The 17,601-nt window shown below is 39.2% G+C and overlaps 1 protein-coding gene across 1 annotated transcript in view; it reads right to left on the reverse strand.

The window, feature by feature from the left end:
• MGAT4D (MGAT4 family member D) overlaps positions 1–16,478 on the reverse strand; it is a 51,098-nt gene extending 34,620 nt beyond the window's left edge. Inside the window, exons 1-3 of the mRNA XM_037992318.2 lie at positions 16,195–16,478; positions 5,441–5,599; positions 2,596–2,733 (exon numbers count right to left, since the gene is read on the reverse strand). Of these exons, the coding sequence (XP_037848246.1) occupies positions 2,596–2,733; positions 5,441–5,599; positions 16,195–16,288 (391 nt within the window). The 5' untranslated portion in view covers positions 16,289–16,478. The remainder of the gene's footprint in view (positions 1–2,595; positions 2,734–5,440; positions 5,600–16,194) is intronic.
• Positions 16,479–17,601: the final 1,123 nt, after the last annotated feature.

The following is a 17,601-nucleotide window of genomic DNA, read 5'->3' on the forward strand; positions in this document are numbered from 1 at the left end:
TTGTTACTCATTCCTATCTAGAACGTCAGCTTGGTGACAGCAGAGACACCTTCATGTGTGCTTACATTATAAATCCAGCACTAACATAAAGACTGCCACATGGTAATGATAATAAGTTGAAAATGAACAAACAATAAATGGGCAAGCCCCTTTATTATTTGGCCTGTGTCCATGGTCTTGCTACTTATACCCTCCAGCCCCAATTGTGCATGCAAGACACACATCCTTTCTAGGCCTTCTTGCCACCTGACTTTTGCACATTTCTTTTCCTCTGTCTAGATGACCACCCTCTACTTTCCGCTGTCCACTGCCCACCACTTTCTTACTTAGTCTATTCCAATTCTTTTACCCTTTGTGTCGCTTATATGACACTTCTTCCAGAAAGCATAGCATAGGATTTTGGCTCCACCCTGGTATTTCCCTTATCACAGCACTAGTCGCTTTATATTATAATTACCTTGTCATTTGTCTGTATGAAGGTGGGGTCTATGTCTTGTTCACCCCATATCCCAGGGCCTAAGAAGTGCCCAGAACAGTGTAGAAGCTTATTAAATGAGGAGACATGGAAGAATTCACAGAGAAGTTGTCATTTAAGCTGAAAAGTCATGTTGGATAAGGGAGTCACATTACAAATCAGTTTGGTTTGCCAGAGGAGGTATGTTCATTATAGGCAGTGGTTAGCACATGCAGAATATATGAAGCTTGTCCTATCTGTTCTCACAGAGCTTGGCCTATCTGTGAGAACTGCAAGTGGTTTGTGGTTTCTGGAAAGGAGAGGCATGGCAGAGACTGAGATTTGAAAGATATAGTCTTTTGTGCATATACCCTGCCAAGGGGCTAACTTCACCTCATGTGCACTGAGGGTCTACTGAAGGATCTTAAGCAAGAGTCAAGTATGATCGGTGATGAATTTTACTAACATATCTTTGAGGAAAGTATGAAGAATGGATTGACTTTGGTGATACCAAAATCACGAGAGAAATTACAAATATGTTTCCATAAACCAGGCAAAAAATGATGACGGGCTCAATAAAAAATAGTTATAGAGGGGCTTCAGAAGGCAGAAATTATCTGAGATCTATTCAGAATACAGAATAAACAAGACTGATGATGGATTTCCTAGTAGACCTTGCCACAGGCTTCAATCCTCTTACATATGTTTCATGTGTTAGGAGTTTTTTAGTTGCCTATAACAGAATCTTCCTTAAATTGCTTCTGGTAATTGAGAAAAGCCACCAAAAGGGCCTCAAAACAAGGATAAATATATACATCATGATGGAAGATCAGGAAATAGTTGGGGAATTAGAAAATTTTTCTGGATTTAACACAGCTCCGATAACTGGATTACCTCAACCCTCCAACTCCCTATACAAGAAGGTCTATTGCTTCTCCCAAACACCACCCTGTCTCTCCCTCCTTCCTTTCACTCTGTGTCATGGGCTTCCACTTACATTTGATGATGCTTATGCAAGGCTATGCTTATTCTTGGTATCTAATATCTTATTACTTCTATGCATTGTTCTTCTTGCTTGTGTCTTTCAACTTTTCGTCATCCTACAAACTGTAGCTTTTGCACTTTCTCATACATTCACACACACGTATGCATGTATTTGTATATACAGGTAAAGAGTTTTACAAGTATGAACTCAAGAAGTTTCTTAATTTCTCTAAGCCTCAGTTTTTTCAGGTGTAAAAAGAGATGACAATAATAGGCCCTATTGCATTGGATTGTGAAGATTAAATGAGATAATGTAAGAAAACATAGAACTCAGTAAGTGGAACACAGAATGCAGTAGATAAACGAGGTCATCAGAGGCATATGATACAAAACAACACTACTTATTCCTATGGAACTGTCTAGAGCAGAAGTCAGCAAACTTTTTTTTTTTTAAATAAAGGGGCAGATAGTAAGCATTTTTGGCTGTTGGGTTATACCATCTCTGTTGCAACTACTCAACTCTGCCACTGGAGCACAAAAGCAGATATAGACAAGTAAATGGATAAGCATAACTATGTTCCAACGAAACTGTGTGTTAAAACATGGAGCTAATGGGCCTGGCCTAGAGCGACTCACTCACTGGAATGAGTGAGGTTTATAGGAATGGCAGGTATCCTGAGGCTTAGCTTAATATTCCTGCTTCAAACTCCAAAGCTTCTTGTCTTGTATACCTGGTGAACCTGAACTTATGTGTCAAGGCTTACCTCAAGCATCACCTGTTCTATAAAGCTATTACTGACCTTGGTCTCCAGAAAGATTGGGAAATAGGAAAATAACCAGGTAAGCATAGATTTACCAAAACCAAGGAGAAAAAATTTGCCAGACATTTGGCATATGCTTAGTTATATTTGACTTATATTTCTTATTTTCAAAGCATTTGCATTACGCTAAATTTGAATTTAAGTCACCAAATGTTTATGAAACTATTATTTTCTGCCAGACAATATACTGACTTCCAGTAATCCAAATTAATGCCAGATAGGCTGGTAGTCTGCGTATCAATCTAATATATTAATGGGTTACATCTTAAAACTTAAAAGTATGTCCCCAAAGATCAAAATACCTGTATTTAATTTTCCAGTTCTAAGTTTTCTTACCACCAGTTTTCCCTTTGCCAATGATTACATCAGGATAAATTCTGCCTTCTTTCCTTATATGAGGAAAAAAGAACTTTAAGTCTTCAAATGTATTAGATATTGTTTCATTTTTATTTAATATGTCTGCTTTCTGTGCAACTGAAAGAAAAAAAAATAATGCTTCTGAGTATATGATTATAAGGATTTTTCTCCCTCTGGAATAATTTTTTTAAAGGTGTGTTAATAAACTCACAGATTCATTTAGCATTCAATATATAAAATAAATACTCCAAAATGTAAATTGTCAAAATAATAATGCTAAAAATAAAGCTCAACTACTATTGATTCATATTTATTTATAAAGTAATATTTAATTTAAGCCTAGAATTATAAGATACACGGAGGACAATAGAACTGTCAGTTCCAAATGAAAAAAGTGTAACTAAAACATGCTGTAATTGGTTTATTCTACTACTTTGATTAATATCACTTTATTAAATTTATATCTTTACACCTTTGCTTTGTAGCCCCTAAAATTTAATGACTGTATTTGTAACCTTCATTAGAATTTGCTTCTACAATTTTGAAAAAGAAAATGTTAGAGGACGCACATTGCCCAATTTTAATTCATAATAAATAACAATGTAGTAAAAACAGTGTCATATAAAAAAATAGATATATAAACAATGGAACAGACCATAGAATACAGAAGTAAGTTCACAAAAATATGGTTGACTGACTTAAGACAAAGTTGCAAAGGTAACTGAACGCAGAAAAGACAGTTGATAAAGGTATTTGAACACTTGGACATCTATGTGGAAAAAACTGAACATTGACTTGTTTTTTATGCTGTTTATAAAAATTAACTTAAAAAGTTCATAGACATAAACGTAAAACATAAACCTATGAATTTTTAAAAAAGAAAAACAAAAAAGAAAACCTTCATGACCCTGAGATAGGTAAAGAGATCTTAGATACAATATAACAACACAAAAAACAAAATACATAAAAGAAAAATTCACAAATTAGACTTCATCAAAAATTAAAAATGCTTGCCCCTGAAAGCATCATAAAGAGAATGAAAGAGTGTCACCAACTGGAAGAAAGTATTTCTAAGTCACATATCCATCTGATATGTATCCAGGATAATGTGTAGCACTCTCTTAAAACTCAGTGAGAAAACAAAATCACCCAATTAAAGAAACTGGCAAAACAGGAGTTTGAGAACGGCATGAGCAACATAGCAAAACCCCCATCTCTAAACACACACACACACACACACACACACACACACACACACACACACACACACAGTGGGGCATAGTGGCATGTGCCTGGAGTCCCAGCTATTCAGGAAGCTGAGGTGGGAGGATCCCTTGAGCTCAGAGGTGAAGGCTGCGGTGAGCCATGATTGTGCCATTGCATTCCCCATTTGAATGGACATTTCACCAAAGAAGACATCTGGATGGCAAATAGTAAAAATGTTCAACATCATTAGTTTCTGGGAAATGCAACATAAAGCTATGAGATATCATGGCGTTAGAATGGGTATAATAGGACAGGCATGGTCCCGTAATTCAGCACTTTGGAAGGCTGAGGTGGGAGGCTTGCTTGAGGCCAGGAGTCCAAGATCAGCCTGGGCAACATAGAGAGACCTCATCTCTACAAAAAATAAAATTAGCCAGGTGTGGTAGCACATGACTGTAGTCCTAGCTACTTGGGAGACTGAGATAGGAGGATTGCTTGGGCCCAGGAGGTGGAGGCTGCAGTGAGCCATGATTGCTCCATTGCCCTCCAGCTTGGGCAACAGAGCAAGAGCCTATTTTTAAAAAATGGCTATAATAAACTGGAGTGACTAAAACTCTCATACATTGCTGGAGGGAGTGAAAAATGGTATAGCCACTCTGTAAAACAGTATGGCAGTTTCTTATAAAGTTGAACATATACTTACCTATGCCCTATCAATCCTACTTCTACATATTAATTCTAAAAAAATTAAAACTTATCTTCATACCAAACACATATCATGAATGCTTATAGGAACATCTATTTTTAATTGCCCAAACCTGAAAACAACCCAAATGCCGTTCAATTGGTGAGAGGATAAACAATATGTCCATTGAACATTGATACAATGAAATCTACTCAGCACTAAAAACAGAACAATTGGTCACAGGACAAGTTGGGTGAATTCTATGCTAAGTGATAGAAGCAAGTTTCAAAGGGTTACGCATTGTTTGATTGCATTTGTATGGCTTCTGGAAAAGGCAAAGCAATAAGAACAGAGATCTAATCAGTGGTTGCCAGGGATTAAGAGTAGGGGGAGGACTGGAGTACAAAGGGGATGCACAAGGCAGGAATTTTTGTCCTGGAGAAATGGAAAGCCACTGAAGGTTTATATGAGAAAAATTAGCTGTATGTTACTAGTCACTCAGATAAAGCCGGAAGGTTGCCTGACTAATGTAGCAGAAATGATGATAGAAAATGTGGACAAATTTTTGAGATAGATAGAATGGTGAACCAACCAGGATTGCTTATTACTGACATGGAAGTATGCAAGAGGCAGAGGGAGGGGTCAGAGATGATCCTCAGGTTTCTGGTTGCATCTATTGAATGGTTCGTGAATGGTGGTGCAATTCACAGAGCCGGAAAGCACAGGAGACTACTTCCTGGTCGAGATGAGAGAAAGTAGGTCAGTGATATCTCTTACCTGATTTTTGCATGTCTCACAATAAAAGAACCAGTACTGATTTAGTTAAGTTTGTAGAGAGAAGATGCCCTAAAATCATAAGACATTGAATCTACATTTCCAAAAACAAAACAAAACAAACAAATCACAATATACAAAAAAAAAATCAACACAAACCTAAGTTTCCTGACAAATTTTCTCTCTTTGTAATTTCATACTTTATTCGATTCAAAACTTTCATCATCTCTTGGCTATTTTTTTCAGTTTTGTTTCTTAAGTGTAGCATATTTTCTTTAAACTCCAAAATATGGTTTCTACAATTAATTAATCGATTATCTGCAATGAAAATATATGTATATATTTGTACATGTAGCAATGGTGTCACACAATTTTCTATAATAGATAAGAATGTAAAATACAAGTTTCAATATAGTTATATATAGTACTATATATGTATTATATGTATATATATATACAATATACATATAGTATATACTACATGTGTAAATACATGCATAGGTACAAATATAAAAGACTGGAAAGAAAGAACAAAATGTTAAATATAGTGATATGCAGAAGGTGGGGTTATCAATGATTTTTTGCTTTATTACTCTGTGCTCTTCTTTTTTTTTCCAAATTTTCCGTGGTGTGCGTATATCAGATTTGTATTAGAGTGTAATCCCATTAACCCCCCAAAAATACATCTAAGAAATTATATGAAGAAAATTATGAGGAATATGTACACATATTTGAACTAAGGATATTTAACATAGGCCATAGTATTTAGCAATTTTTTTTTAAAATTGGAAACGACCAAAGTGCCCAACAGTAGGAAATTTGCTAAATAAATTACAGAATATTCTTTTAAGAGTTCTGATGGCTCTGATGTCAAATCATGTATAATATGTTTAATATTTGTGTTATCTGGTGAAAATTACTTAATTTCTTTTGCCTCTGCTCCTTTTGGTGTAAATGCATACATAAAAATCCCTGCCTCAGAGCTGTTGTGAAGAGATGTAATGATGATGCACATAAACTAAAGTTTCAGGATACAAAATCAACAGTAGAGTTTCTATCCACTAACAACAAGCTATCCAGGAAAGAAATCTATTAAACCACCCCATTTACAATGGCAACAATAAAATACTTAGGAATAAATTTAATTAAGGAGGTGAAAGAGCAGTGCACTGAAAACTATATAATCTGGGTGAAAGAAATTGAATACACAAATAAATGGAAAGATATCACATGTTCATGGATTAGAAGAATATTGTTAAAATGTCTATACTACCAAAACAATTGACAGATTCAATGCAATCCCTTTAAAAATTCCAATTACATTTTTCACAGAAACAGAAAAAGAAACCCTGCAATTCATATGAAACCACAAAAGACCCCAAAAAGCCAAAACAATCTTGAATGAAAAGAATAAAGCTGGAGACATCACACTGCTTGACTTCAAAATACATTGCAAAGCTATGATAATCAAAACAGCATGGTACTGGCATAATAAGCGACACATAGACCAATAGAACAAAATAGGGAAACCAGAAATAAATTCATGCATTTACAGTAACTTGATCTTTGACAAAGTTGCCAAGAACGCACAACAGGGAAAGAACAGTGTCTTCAATAAAACTGTGTTGAGAAAACTAGATATCCACATGCAGAAGAATGAAGTTAGATCTTTATTTTAACCCACATACAAAATCAACTAAAAATGGATGAAATGCTTAAGTGTAAGACCTGAAACTGTAAGATTAATAGAAGAAAACATTAGGAAAAAGCTTCATGACCTTGGTCTGAGCAATGATTTTTCAGATATGACTCCAAAATCACAAACAACAAAAAACAAAATAAATGAATGGGATTACATCAAGTTAAACAAGCTTATGCACAGCAAAGTAAACAATTAACAGAGTGAAGAGACAACATGGATTGAAAATATTTCAACCCAAGAGACAATCTATGGGTTCAAATTTGTCCAGTGGGAGAAAATATTTGCAAACCATACATCTGATAAGAGGTTAATATCTAAAATATGTAAGAAACTCAAACACTCAATAACAAACAAACAAAAAAAGTAAAACATCAGCAAAAGATTTGAATAGATATTTGTCAAAACAAGACAAACAAATGGCCATGTATATAGAAAAGTGCTTGATACCACAAATCATCAGCGAAATGCAAATTAAAACAATGAGTTACCACCTCACACCTGTTAGAAAGGCTATCATCAGAGACAAAAGGTGAGAATATGGAGAGAAAGAAACTCTTGCACATTGTTGGCAGGAATATAAATTGGTGTAGCCATTATGGAACACAGTATGGAGGCTCCTTAAAAAATTAAAAATAGAAATGCATAATGCAGCAATCCCACTGTTGGGTATGTATTCAAAGGAAATAAAGTCTGTATGTTGGATGGATGTTATGGTTCACACCTGTAAACCCAGCACTTTGGGAGATCAAAGTGAGAGAACTGCTTGAGCTCAGGAGTTCAAGGCCGCAGTGGAGCCATGATTGTACCACTGCACTCCAGCCTGAGCAACAGGGCTAGACTCTGTCTCAAAAAAAAAAAAAAAAAAAAAAAAAAGGCAATGGTGATACATTTGGGTTGAAACATTTAATATTTTTTCATTCATCTGCTTTGTCTGAACCAGAGTGCACAAGTGGATAGCCTGTGGCAAAAATTGGATAATTCCTCTCCCCTGCTCCAAACCCTCCAAAATATTTCTCGTCACACTTAAAAAAATAACCAAAGTCCTTACCATGACCCACAAAGCCCTGTGTGATCAGTCCTTGAGTTCCTCCCTGGTCTAATTTCCTACCCTTCCTGCCTCACTGTGAGGGAGCCCAGCATCACCCACACTGGCCTCCTTGCTCTTCCTCACGTGAACCAAACACTCTCCCACCTTAGGGCTTTGGCTTTTGCAATGTTCTCAGCACTGAATGCTCTTCCCCCATATCCTTTCATTGTTTTATTACATATCCTGTTGTGGCAGGAGGTCCCTAATTTCATTCAGTTTTCTGCTAAGACATTACCACCTCAGGGAAGCCCACCCTGCCATCCTTTGTAAGATAGCACACCCCTCTCCTTCCCTTATTCTTTTTTTTTTTTTTTTAAATACTTTAAGTTCTGGGGTACATGTGCAGAAGGTGCAGGTTTGTTACATAGGTATACATGTGCTGCAACCATCAATCCGTCATCTACATTAGGTATTTCTCCTAATGCTATCCCTCCCCTGGCCACCCATCCCCCTGACAGGCCCCGGTGTGTGATGCTCCCCTCCCTGTGTCCATGTGTTCTCATTGTTCAAATCACTTATCACCACCTGACTTCATATTATGTATTGACTGCTTTGATGTTTCACTCCAGAGATTTCTAGAATGTAAACTTGAGAGCAGCAAGAACTTTTTACTACTAAATTCCAACTATCTGAAACAGTGACTTGCATGTAGCTCTTATATGAATATTTGCTTAATGAATAAATAAATTAACGAAATGAATGGACTTGTCAGTATAAGAACTAATTTTAGTGATTCTTAAACTGAATCATGCTTTAATCAAAAGAACTGCACCTATCCAGACAAGCTTTAAACATTCATATTGTAGATACTATTTGAAGATGTTTACAAACCTCAGAGGGGGATGTAGTTTAAGCCCATGATATTAGGGTTTCCCAGGTAATGTTCTCTTTGCAAAATGGATTGTGTGTTCTGAGTTGATATATCATGGGTGATGCAACCTATGTGGGAATTCTACATTGTAGGTCAGTCCCTAGGGATCAATTTAGTAAACACGAAAAGAAAGTTTTCTCTAGAGGAAGCAGTATTTACAGCAACAACCATAAACAAATGTTAAAGGACATAATCTCTAATCTTAGATCTGCTTTTTGTACATTTTTCCCTGGTAATTCATTCATCAATATTCTATTTAAAATACTGAAATTACTTGCATATTTACTCAGGTATTTAGTGAGGATGAAATGTTATAACACTGTTTTGCAAAGGTTTGAAATAAACAATAATGAGATGCTTTGAGTCAACTGGGCATCTCTGTAGTGAAACTGTGAAAACAAACACCAGTTCAAGTGTGCAGTGGGTGAATGTGACTTCTGCACATTAAAAATAGGTTCCAGGCTAGATCCTAAGTGCCACTGCTTTGTGCCTCTCACAGCAAGGCTCCAAGGCATTGTGTTCCAGTAGAAATAAAATGCAAGCCACATCTGTAATTTAAAATTTTCTAGTAGTCACATTTTAAAAAATAAAAAGAAACAAATGAAACAAGTGAAAGTAATTTTAAACAATGTATTTTATTTAATACGATATATCCAAAATGTCTCGACATAAAAGTAAACAATGGGCTATTTCACATTTTTGTACTAAATATTCTAAATCCTGCATGCATTTTACACTCACAGCACATCTCAATTCAGATGCTAACTTTTAATAATTATAGTGAAATGTAATCCTACCAAAACAGTACAGTTTTGCTTAATGGAGAAATACTTTGCACAATTTCAGTTATTAAATGTAGACTCAAACTAGTTAAAATAAAATAAAAACGCAGTTTCTCAGTTGCACTCACTAGCTGCACTTCAGGGGCCTCAAAGCCACCTGACTATCACGCTGGATGGCATAAGTCCCCAGCATCAGCTATGAGCTTGTTAGAAATGCAGTATCTCAGGCCCCACGCCAGACCTACTAAGCCAGATTGTGCTATTTAATAAGATTCCCAGTTGACTGCTATGCACATTAAAATTTGAGAAAGACTGTGGCAGACTACTTTCATGGTTTTCTCTTTATCATCATTGATACTACCATAGTTCAAGCTTTATTGCCTTTAGCTGTACTATTATAATTGCCTCTTAATTGGTCTCTCACCTCCAATCCCTGATGAATCTTCTGGAAACACTGCTCAAAGACTATAAATAGTTCCCTGAGTACTTACTTGCCTTGGTCTACCAGGTCCTATACAACATAGCCATGAACGTGACTTGACCTCACTTCATTCACTAAACACCTCCAGTAACAAGCAGCATGCTGAGATTTCTATTCTTCCATTACATACTTGCCATGTGCTATGTGGTAGGTAAATAAACATGAATAAAACCTGGTTCCTGCTCTAAATTAAATTGATACGAATAAAATCTGGCTCCTGACAATCAGGCTGCAAGGAATGTGGGAATGGTGCATATTTTTAAACTGTACTAATTATAATATATTGTTAAAATGGAATTATTCTCAAAGTGCCACAGGCACAGGAAGGCAGGAATGATTAATTCTTAAGGAGAACTGAGGAGTAGGGGAGGTGGAGACGGTTTCAGAGAAGAAGGAAGACTTGAGAACTTGTCTGCACAGAAGCTGGCCTACAGCAGAAAGAAGGGAAGGGCATTCCAGCCTCAGAAAAACACACTGTAAGTGCATAGAGTGTGAAATGGTATGGTACGTGATATAGTTTGAATGTATGTCCCCACCAAATCTCATGTTGAATTGTAATCCCCAATGCGGGAGGTATTTGAGTCATGGGGAAAGATGATCCCTTATGGCTTGGTGCTATCCGCATGATAGTGAGTTCTACTGGGATCTGGTTAAGTGTGTGGCACCTCCCTGCCACTCTCTCTCACTCCTGCTTTTGCCACGGGACATGCCTGCCTGCAGCCTAGCCTTCTGCTATGAGTAAAAGCTCCTTGAGGCCTTCCCAGAAGTCGAGCTTATGTCGGCACCATGTTTGTAGGGCCTGCAGAACCAGGAGCCAATTAAACCTCTTTTCTTTATAAATTACCCAGTCTCAGATATTTCTTTATAGCAATGCAAGAATGGCCTACTACAGTTTATCTTGGGGAACGTATGTAAGTCACTCAGGGGGTAGATAGAAGGGCAAAAGGTATAATGTTAAAGCATTGGTTGGTCACTTTAAATTTGTTATTAGTTTACTTGTACCCAATGTAGTTCCAAATAAAGAATATCTAAGGCAATTACTAGAAGATGAAACTAAAAACATAAAGGACATTTCAGATTACTCCCCCCATATATGCTTTGCAATAATCAAATCAAACTATGTACTAAGCCCTTTAAATTCTCTCTGAGTGGCTCCTGTATGCATTAGGTTTTATTGTGAAATATATTAGATATTACAAAGAGTATATAAGACAGTTTAAAGGATAATAATAAAAATGAACATCTTAGCCTTAGATATTCTACCTGTTTCCTTCCCAGATCCAATTCTCCTTCCTCCCTAGCCCCAGATAAGCAGAATCCTGAATTTCGTATTAATCATGTATTGCTTTCCTTTACAGTTTTACTATTTTTGCAAGCTGACTTACACTTGGCTTTATACATTAGTAAATAAAACTCTGTACTTGCTTTTTAAGCTCAATTTATGCTTTTGAGATTTATTTATATTGATGACTCAAGCTGTAGTTTATTCATTTTCATGGATGTAAAATGTTCCAGTGTTCTGAATATACCACAACATGTTTGTCTCTTCTATTGTTGGTAACAATTATAAGAAATGCTATCAAGAACATTCTGGTACATATCTCCTAGTAAACATGTTCAAGAGCTTCCCTAGGATATATCTGGTGGTAGAGCCATTATTTAAAATATTTAGCCACATGTATGGTACAGGTGCTGATCAGGAAGAACAGACACTGGCCATAAACCATTGATAAGGCTGTACACTAATTTCAACCCTACCAGTAGTGGAATTCCTAAGACATAGGAAAGGCATATTTTTCATAACAGACGTGACTGAATGTATACTCCTCCAAGGGAAGTTTGAATTCCCAAAGCTCCATATTCTCACTAAGTGTTTAATTTCCTAATTGAAGGAACAGAGTAGCATGAACTGGTAACTCATGTTTCAAACTTGCATTTTCTTGATTGCTAGTGGTTTTTCCATGTATATTCAACATTTATGTTGCACTTTGTTTTAGAGTCTACTTTGCTGGTATTAATATAACCACAAGACCAGCCCAAACTGGACCTACTTTGTTGAAAAATGTCCAGTTAGCTTGTAGGTGTAACAGAGCCAAAAACTGCAATTCATACAGCCTGGGCAAGTGCAATAGCAAAAACTTTGACCTCCAACCACACCCAGAACCAGTGAATCCTCCCTCTGAATCAAGAAGCCTGGGATATGACCAGAACCTGAATGCTGGAACTCTTTCAGATGTGAGGGGTTTGTTGGCCCAGAAGATCTGGAGCTGAAATTTGCCTCAACATACCTTACCATCAATGGCCAGATTGGAAGCCCTCCAATTAGACCCTGCCAAGCTAACGTTCCTAAATCTTTTCCCTTGTCCTATGATCCCTTAAAACTTGGCCCAGACCCAATAAAAGACACAGATTTGAGTCTGAGTCTTATTTTCTTGCTGGCTGGTTTTGCAAAAACAAAACAAAACAAAAAAAATTCTTTTCTCAAAAGTCATTGTTAAAGTTACTGGCTTCTGTATGCATTGGACCATGGGCCCATTTGCTTGATAACATAATATAGCTACATCAACTTTATTTTGGTTTGGGTTTGTGGGTATTTTTCTATCCTTTTTCTTCCAAAATTTCTGTCTTTAAAATTCAAATATGTCTCTTTTAGTAATCATCAAGTTGAATTTTGTCGTATATCCAATCAGGAAATATTTTAATTTCTTTTTTGGCACACTTAATGCAATTAGTGATATAGTTGTGTTATTTTACTTTATTTTAGTGGTTCAACTAGATACTTCAACATGAATCCTCAATTTAATAGTCGAATTCCAATTCTTACAATCTCACTTCTCAATAGTTCTACAAGTCTAGTGCAATTTAACTCCATTTTCTCTCTCTTAACTTTTCTTGTAATTGCTGATGTGCATTGTTGTTGTACATATATTTTAAATTCCACAAGACATTTCAATTATTCTCTGAAATAACCCACATTTGGACCTTGGATTCTGCTGACTTACCGCTGCATCTAGGAGCTCCTCCTCTGTCCCACGGACAGTAATAACAATCTATTGGCATATTCCCACAAGGTCATACACATTGGTGAAACCCTTCCCCAACTGGATGGGGATGAGGGTGTTTTCCCTCCATCAAGGGAAGAGAGAAAGATCTCCAGGAAATAAAGTTGGGTGCTCTAGGATGAGCCCTCTTGTCACTCATTCAGGGGCTGAAGAACATTTTTACCCTGAAAATTGTGGAACTGCTAGACCTACCAAAATTCTCATGCCGCCAGATGAAAAGAGGCAGGAGAAAGAAAGAGATGCGACTAAGCCAAGAGCGGGATCATATGAAGTAGCCTGCAGGCATGCAGCTTGAAGCGGCAAAGACATATGAGTCAGCTGTGGCTCAAGTGAATATTGCAGGCCATCTGCAAGAGGGTCTTCTGCCAGGCAGAAGATTCCCAGCACCAAGGGGCTGTGGCAAAGGCAGAGGTAGGGAGGAAGAATTCAAGCAGGGGATGGATATCCCTTCAGGGAATAGATAGCAGAGACACCACAGCAGGTGCTCAGAAGCAGCCACAAACTACCCCTACAAGAGCATTAGGTGTCTGCCACATCCAAGTGTCTTCCAGAGAAATTCATGGAAGAAAACCTCTGCCCCCCCAGCTCTTTCCCACCCTAGTACCACAAGGGAAGCACAAGAAAGGAGGAAGGGGGTGCAGCAGACTGTTTCTCCAAAGATGACCTCCAGGTCAAATAGTATTGTGCACTTTGACCTTCCCAGTCACTCATGAAGAAGTCAATTTCTCTACCTTCTTGAATCTGGGTTCACCCTGTGACTGCTTTCACTACAGTAATATAGAGCAAAAGCAATGGAGTACTAGTTTGGGGTATAACCTTTAACTGGCTTGGCAGTTTCCACTTCCTGCCTTTTAAAAGGTAGTTGCCTTGTGGGGGCGGAAAAAGGTATCATTTTGCTAAGACCACAATGTTGTGAGGAACAAACCCAAGCCATGAGGAGAGGCTTTGGAGGATGCACCACTGCGTGGGGAGAGGAGAGAGAGATGCCAGAGCTGTGAGGGAAAAAGACTTCTTAGTAGTAGAGTCTTCAGCTCCAAATGTCCCAGTTGACACCACCTTGGATTATAGACAAACTGCCCAGTAGAGCTCTTCGTGAACTCCTGATTACTAAATCAAGAGTTTTTAAAAAGAGATTGTTCGAGGTCAGATCGAGACCATCCTGGCCAATATGGTGAAACCTCGTCTTTACTAAAAATACAAGAATTAGTTGGGCATGGAGGCACGTACCTGTAGTCCCAGCTACTCAGGAGGCTCAGGCAGGAGAACTGCTTGAACCTGGAGGCGGAGGTCGCAGCGAGCCGAGATCGCGCCACTGCACTCCAACCTGGAGTGGTATTTAATGGCATTAAAACTTCTGATGTTAACATTCTAAATTACCTTCCAAAATTACTAGACTGGGTGCGGTGACTCATGCCTGTAATCCCAGCACTTTGGGAGGCAGAGGTGGGTGGATAACCTGAGGTTAGGAGTTTGTGACCAGGCTGACCAACTTGGTGAAACCCCATCTCTACTAAAAATACAAAAATTATCCAGGCGTGGTGGCACATGCCTGCAATCCCAGCTACTCAGGAGACTGAAGCACGAGAATCGCTTGAACCTGGGAGGCTGAGGTTGCAGTGCAGTGAGGCGAGATCGCGCCACTACACTCCGGCCTGGGCAACAAGAGCGAAACTCCACCTAAAAAAAAAATTACTATAAAACTTTACATTTTGCTTTCTAATTACAAGAAATCATTTATTTTTTGTTATAAATGTGCTTATTGTTCATTGTGCTAAAATAAATAAAAAGACATTAGGATAATGTTCTTTATAGAAAATGAAGAGGAGGGAAACTTTGTCAAATGACTATAAAGATGAGTAGACATATTATAATGCAGATAAATTAATATACATTCCTTATCTTTGAAACAAGCAGGATATAGAATATTTTGTGTATATGAGGATAAAATCTAGTCTTAGCTGGAGAGCTAAAACATGAAGCCACTCCCAAACTTCAACCTCAGCACTCTTGCCAAGATTACCTTGTGTGCACTTAAGTCACACATGTGTAAATAAATGAAAATTTAACTGAAAACAATGTAAGAGCAATCGTGGAATGCTGGGATCATAATTTACAGGATTCCTAAGTCTTAAACTGAGAAATTCAACTACTTGAACGATAAAATTTTACACCGCGGACAACTAGGGTTGAAAGATCAAGTATAGGATGCCTGGTTAAATTTGAAACTAAAATAAAAAAGATATAAATATTTTAGAATAATTATGTCCCATGCATTTTTTATACCAATATATAATTGTTTATCTGAAATTGAAATTAAACTGGGCAACCTGTACTTTTGTTTCCTAAATTGGCACTTCTATAGGCCAGGCGAAATTACATCTTGAGTGTGTGGGAGCGGAACGCAGGCCGGCGGTCCATCGGAGAAGTCCAGACTGTGGGCCGGCGCTGTAGGCGGTCAGTGACATCCCTCTCCTTTCTACCACCTCTTTCCAGCTATGCAAAAAACACTCCAGGGAGGAGGGAGGCATGAAGCGTGGCCTGATGATGTAACCTGGACCACAAAGGAGGAAAGATGCGGAAAGACGCTGGCTGTATAAGAGCAGTTCTTGGGGTCAGACAGTTATAGTTTCGAGAAGGAAGAACAGGAGAGGGGAAAAGCAGGGCACAGATGGGGCCCTTGAACCTTTGAGGAAAAGGGAGCGGTGGGGAGCCCGGGCCAGATCCGTTAGCGCGCGCGCAGGCCGGTTACAGCCCAGCCACCGCTGACCGGAACGTGGGCACCGACGCGGGCCTCCCAGTGGCAGCGCAGGCGGCCACCGCCAGCTTCCCGCATCGCCCCCGCACCCGCCCACCCCGCCCCGCCGGCATCCCTGCGGCCGGGAAGCCCCCGAGGCGGGAAAGGAGGCGGGAGGAGGGCCCGCCGCTTACTGGTTTGAGTTATCCTGTAGATGCAGAAACAAGAGAAGCTGAAAAGCGCGACGGCGACCAGGGTGATCAGCAAGTTCACCTGCTTGGTCCTCATGGCGCTGACCTGGCTGCGGGAGGCCGGCGGGTGGAGGCGGCGAGCAGTGCCCGGGACCGGGTTGAGCGCGCAGAGTCCCCTTCCCGCGGTGCCGCGTGGGTCCCCAGCACACCGCCCTGGGAAGCCGCCTTCCCGCAGAACTTCTGCACCCTTTGCTTCTTGCTCTAGGGCTCAGCGCGTGCTATAAACCGCTGCCAGGTCGTTAAAAGCGATAAACTAGGGAAAGCACCCCATTGCCTGGCACGTGGTGGGTGCGCAGTACCTGTTGGTGACTTTCCTCGAGTAGCTTATCAAACTTTTACCCAAGCTGAGAAACACTAGAACATCAGTAGCATGAGACTCTATGGACTCCTTGATCTCTCCCCTCTAATCTCTCCTCTCATTGAGGACTCACTGGCAGTCTGGTTATAAACATTCTACTTCAAATCAGCCCTGCAGGTTGGAAGGGCTCGCGTCTGTCCCCTTGAGAGGGAAGAAAGATTTGAAGATACACCAGCCTGAGGATGCCATTACAGCCTACGTGTTCTCATGTGCTAATGGCTAGGAGCTGTGACTTTCCATGGGCGGGGACCCAGCCAGATCTCAAAATAAGGAGCCAGGAGAAAGAGACACCTCAACTATGTTCTCCTTCACCGCTCCAGTCTGTTGCCGGTGCTTGCCTTTGACTGAACTCTACTGAAAACGGGAAGACAAGAAAGTTCAGCTTGATGTACTAGATGGTCCAAACTTGGCTTCTAGGCTGTGGAGCAGGTTGGAGAAAACGTAGGGAAGATTAGGGTGGAAGAAGGAAGCTATTCAGCACAAAGAGATGTCTCCACACTCAGCATTTCACTGCCTTCTTACCTGAGGTCCAGTTTTGCATATTCAGTTGCCTACCCAGCCCTTCAGCTTGAATGTCCCACATCAGCTTCAAGATGTCCAAACTTCCTCACCAAGCTATTAATAGCTGTTTTCCCAGAGTCCCTTGATTTTATCAGTGGCATCATAGTTCTTCTTACAATCATTTTGACTCTGGTTCATTATATCTCATTATTTATAAAATCTTTACTTACCTAAAGGATTGTGTTTCTGTTGCCACTTACTATCCCCAATATTCAGATGATCACAGTGATATTCAAACTGGTCTCACTGTCTGCAGGATCTACCCTCTGCAGTCCACACTTCAGTACCAGATAATCTTCCTAGTTCACCACAGTCAGCTGTTATTGTTGTTTACATAGCTCCACTTCTCCTGAATGAAAAAGGCCCCTCTCAATCAGGCCCCTCACTGCTTTCTCATCTCCCAGCGTGCCCTTACATGCCTCTGGCTCCTG

The sequence above is a fragment of the Chlorocebus sabaeus genome, chromosome 7 (assembly GCF_047675955.1).
Source record: "Chlorocebus sabaeus isolate Y175 chromosome 7, mChlSab1.0.hap1, whole genome shotgun sequence".
NCBI lineage: Eukaryota > Metazoa > Chordata > Mammalia > Primates > Cercopithecidae > Chlorocebus > Chlorocebus sabaeus.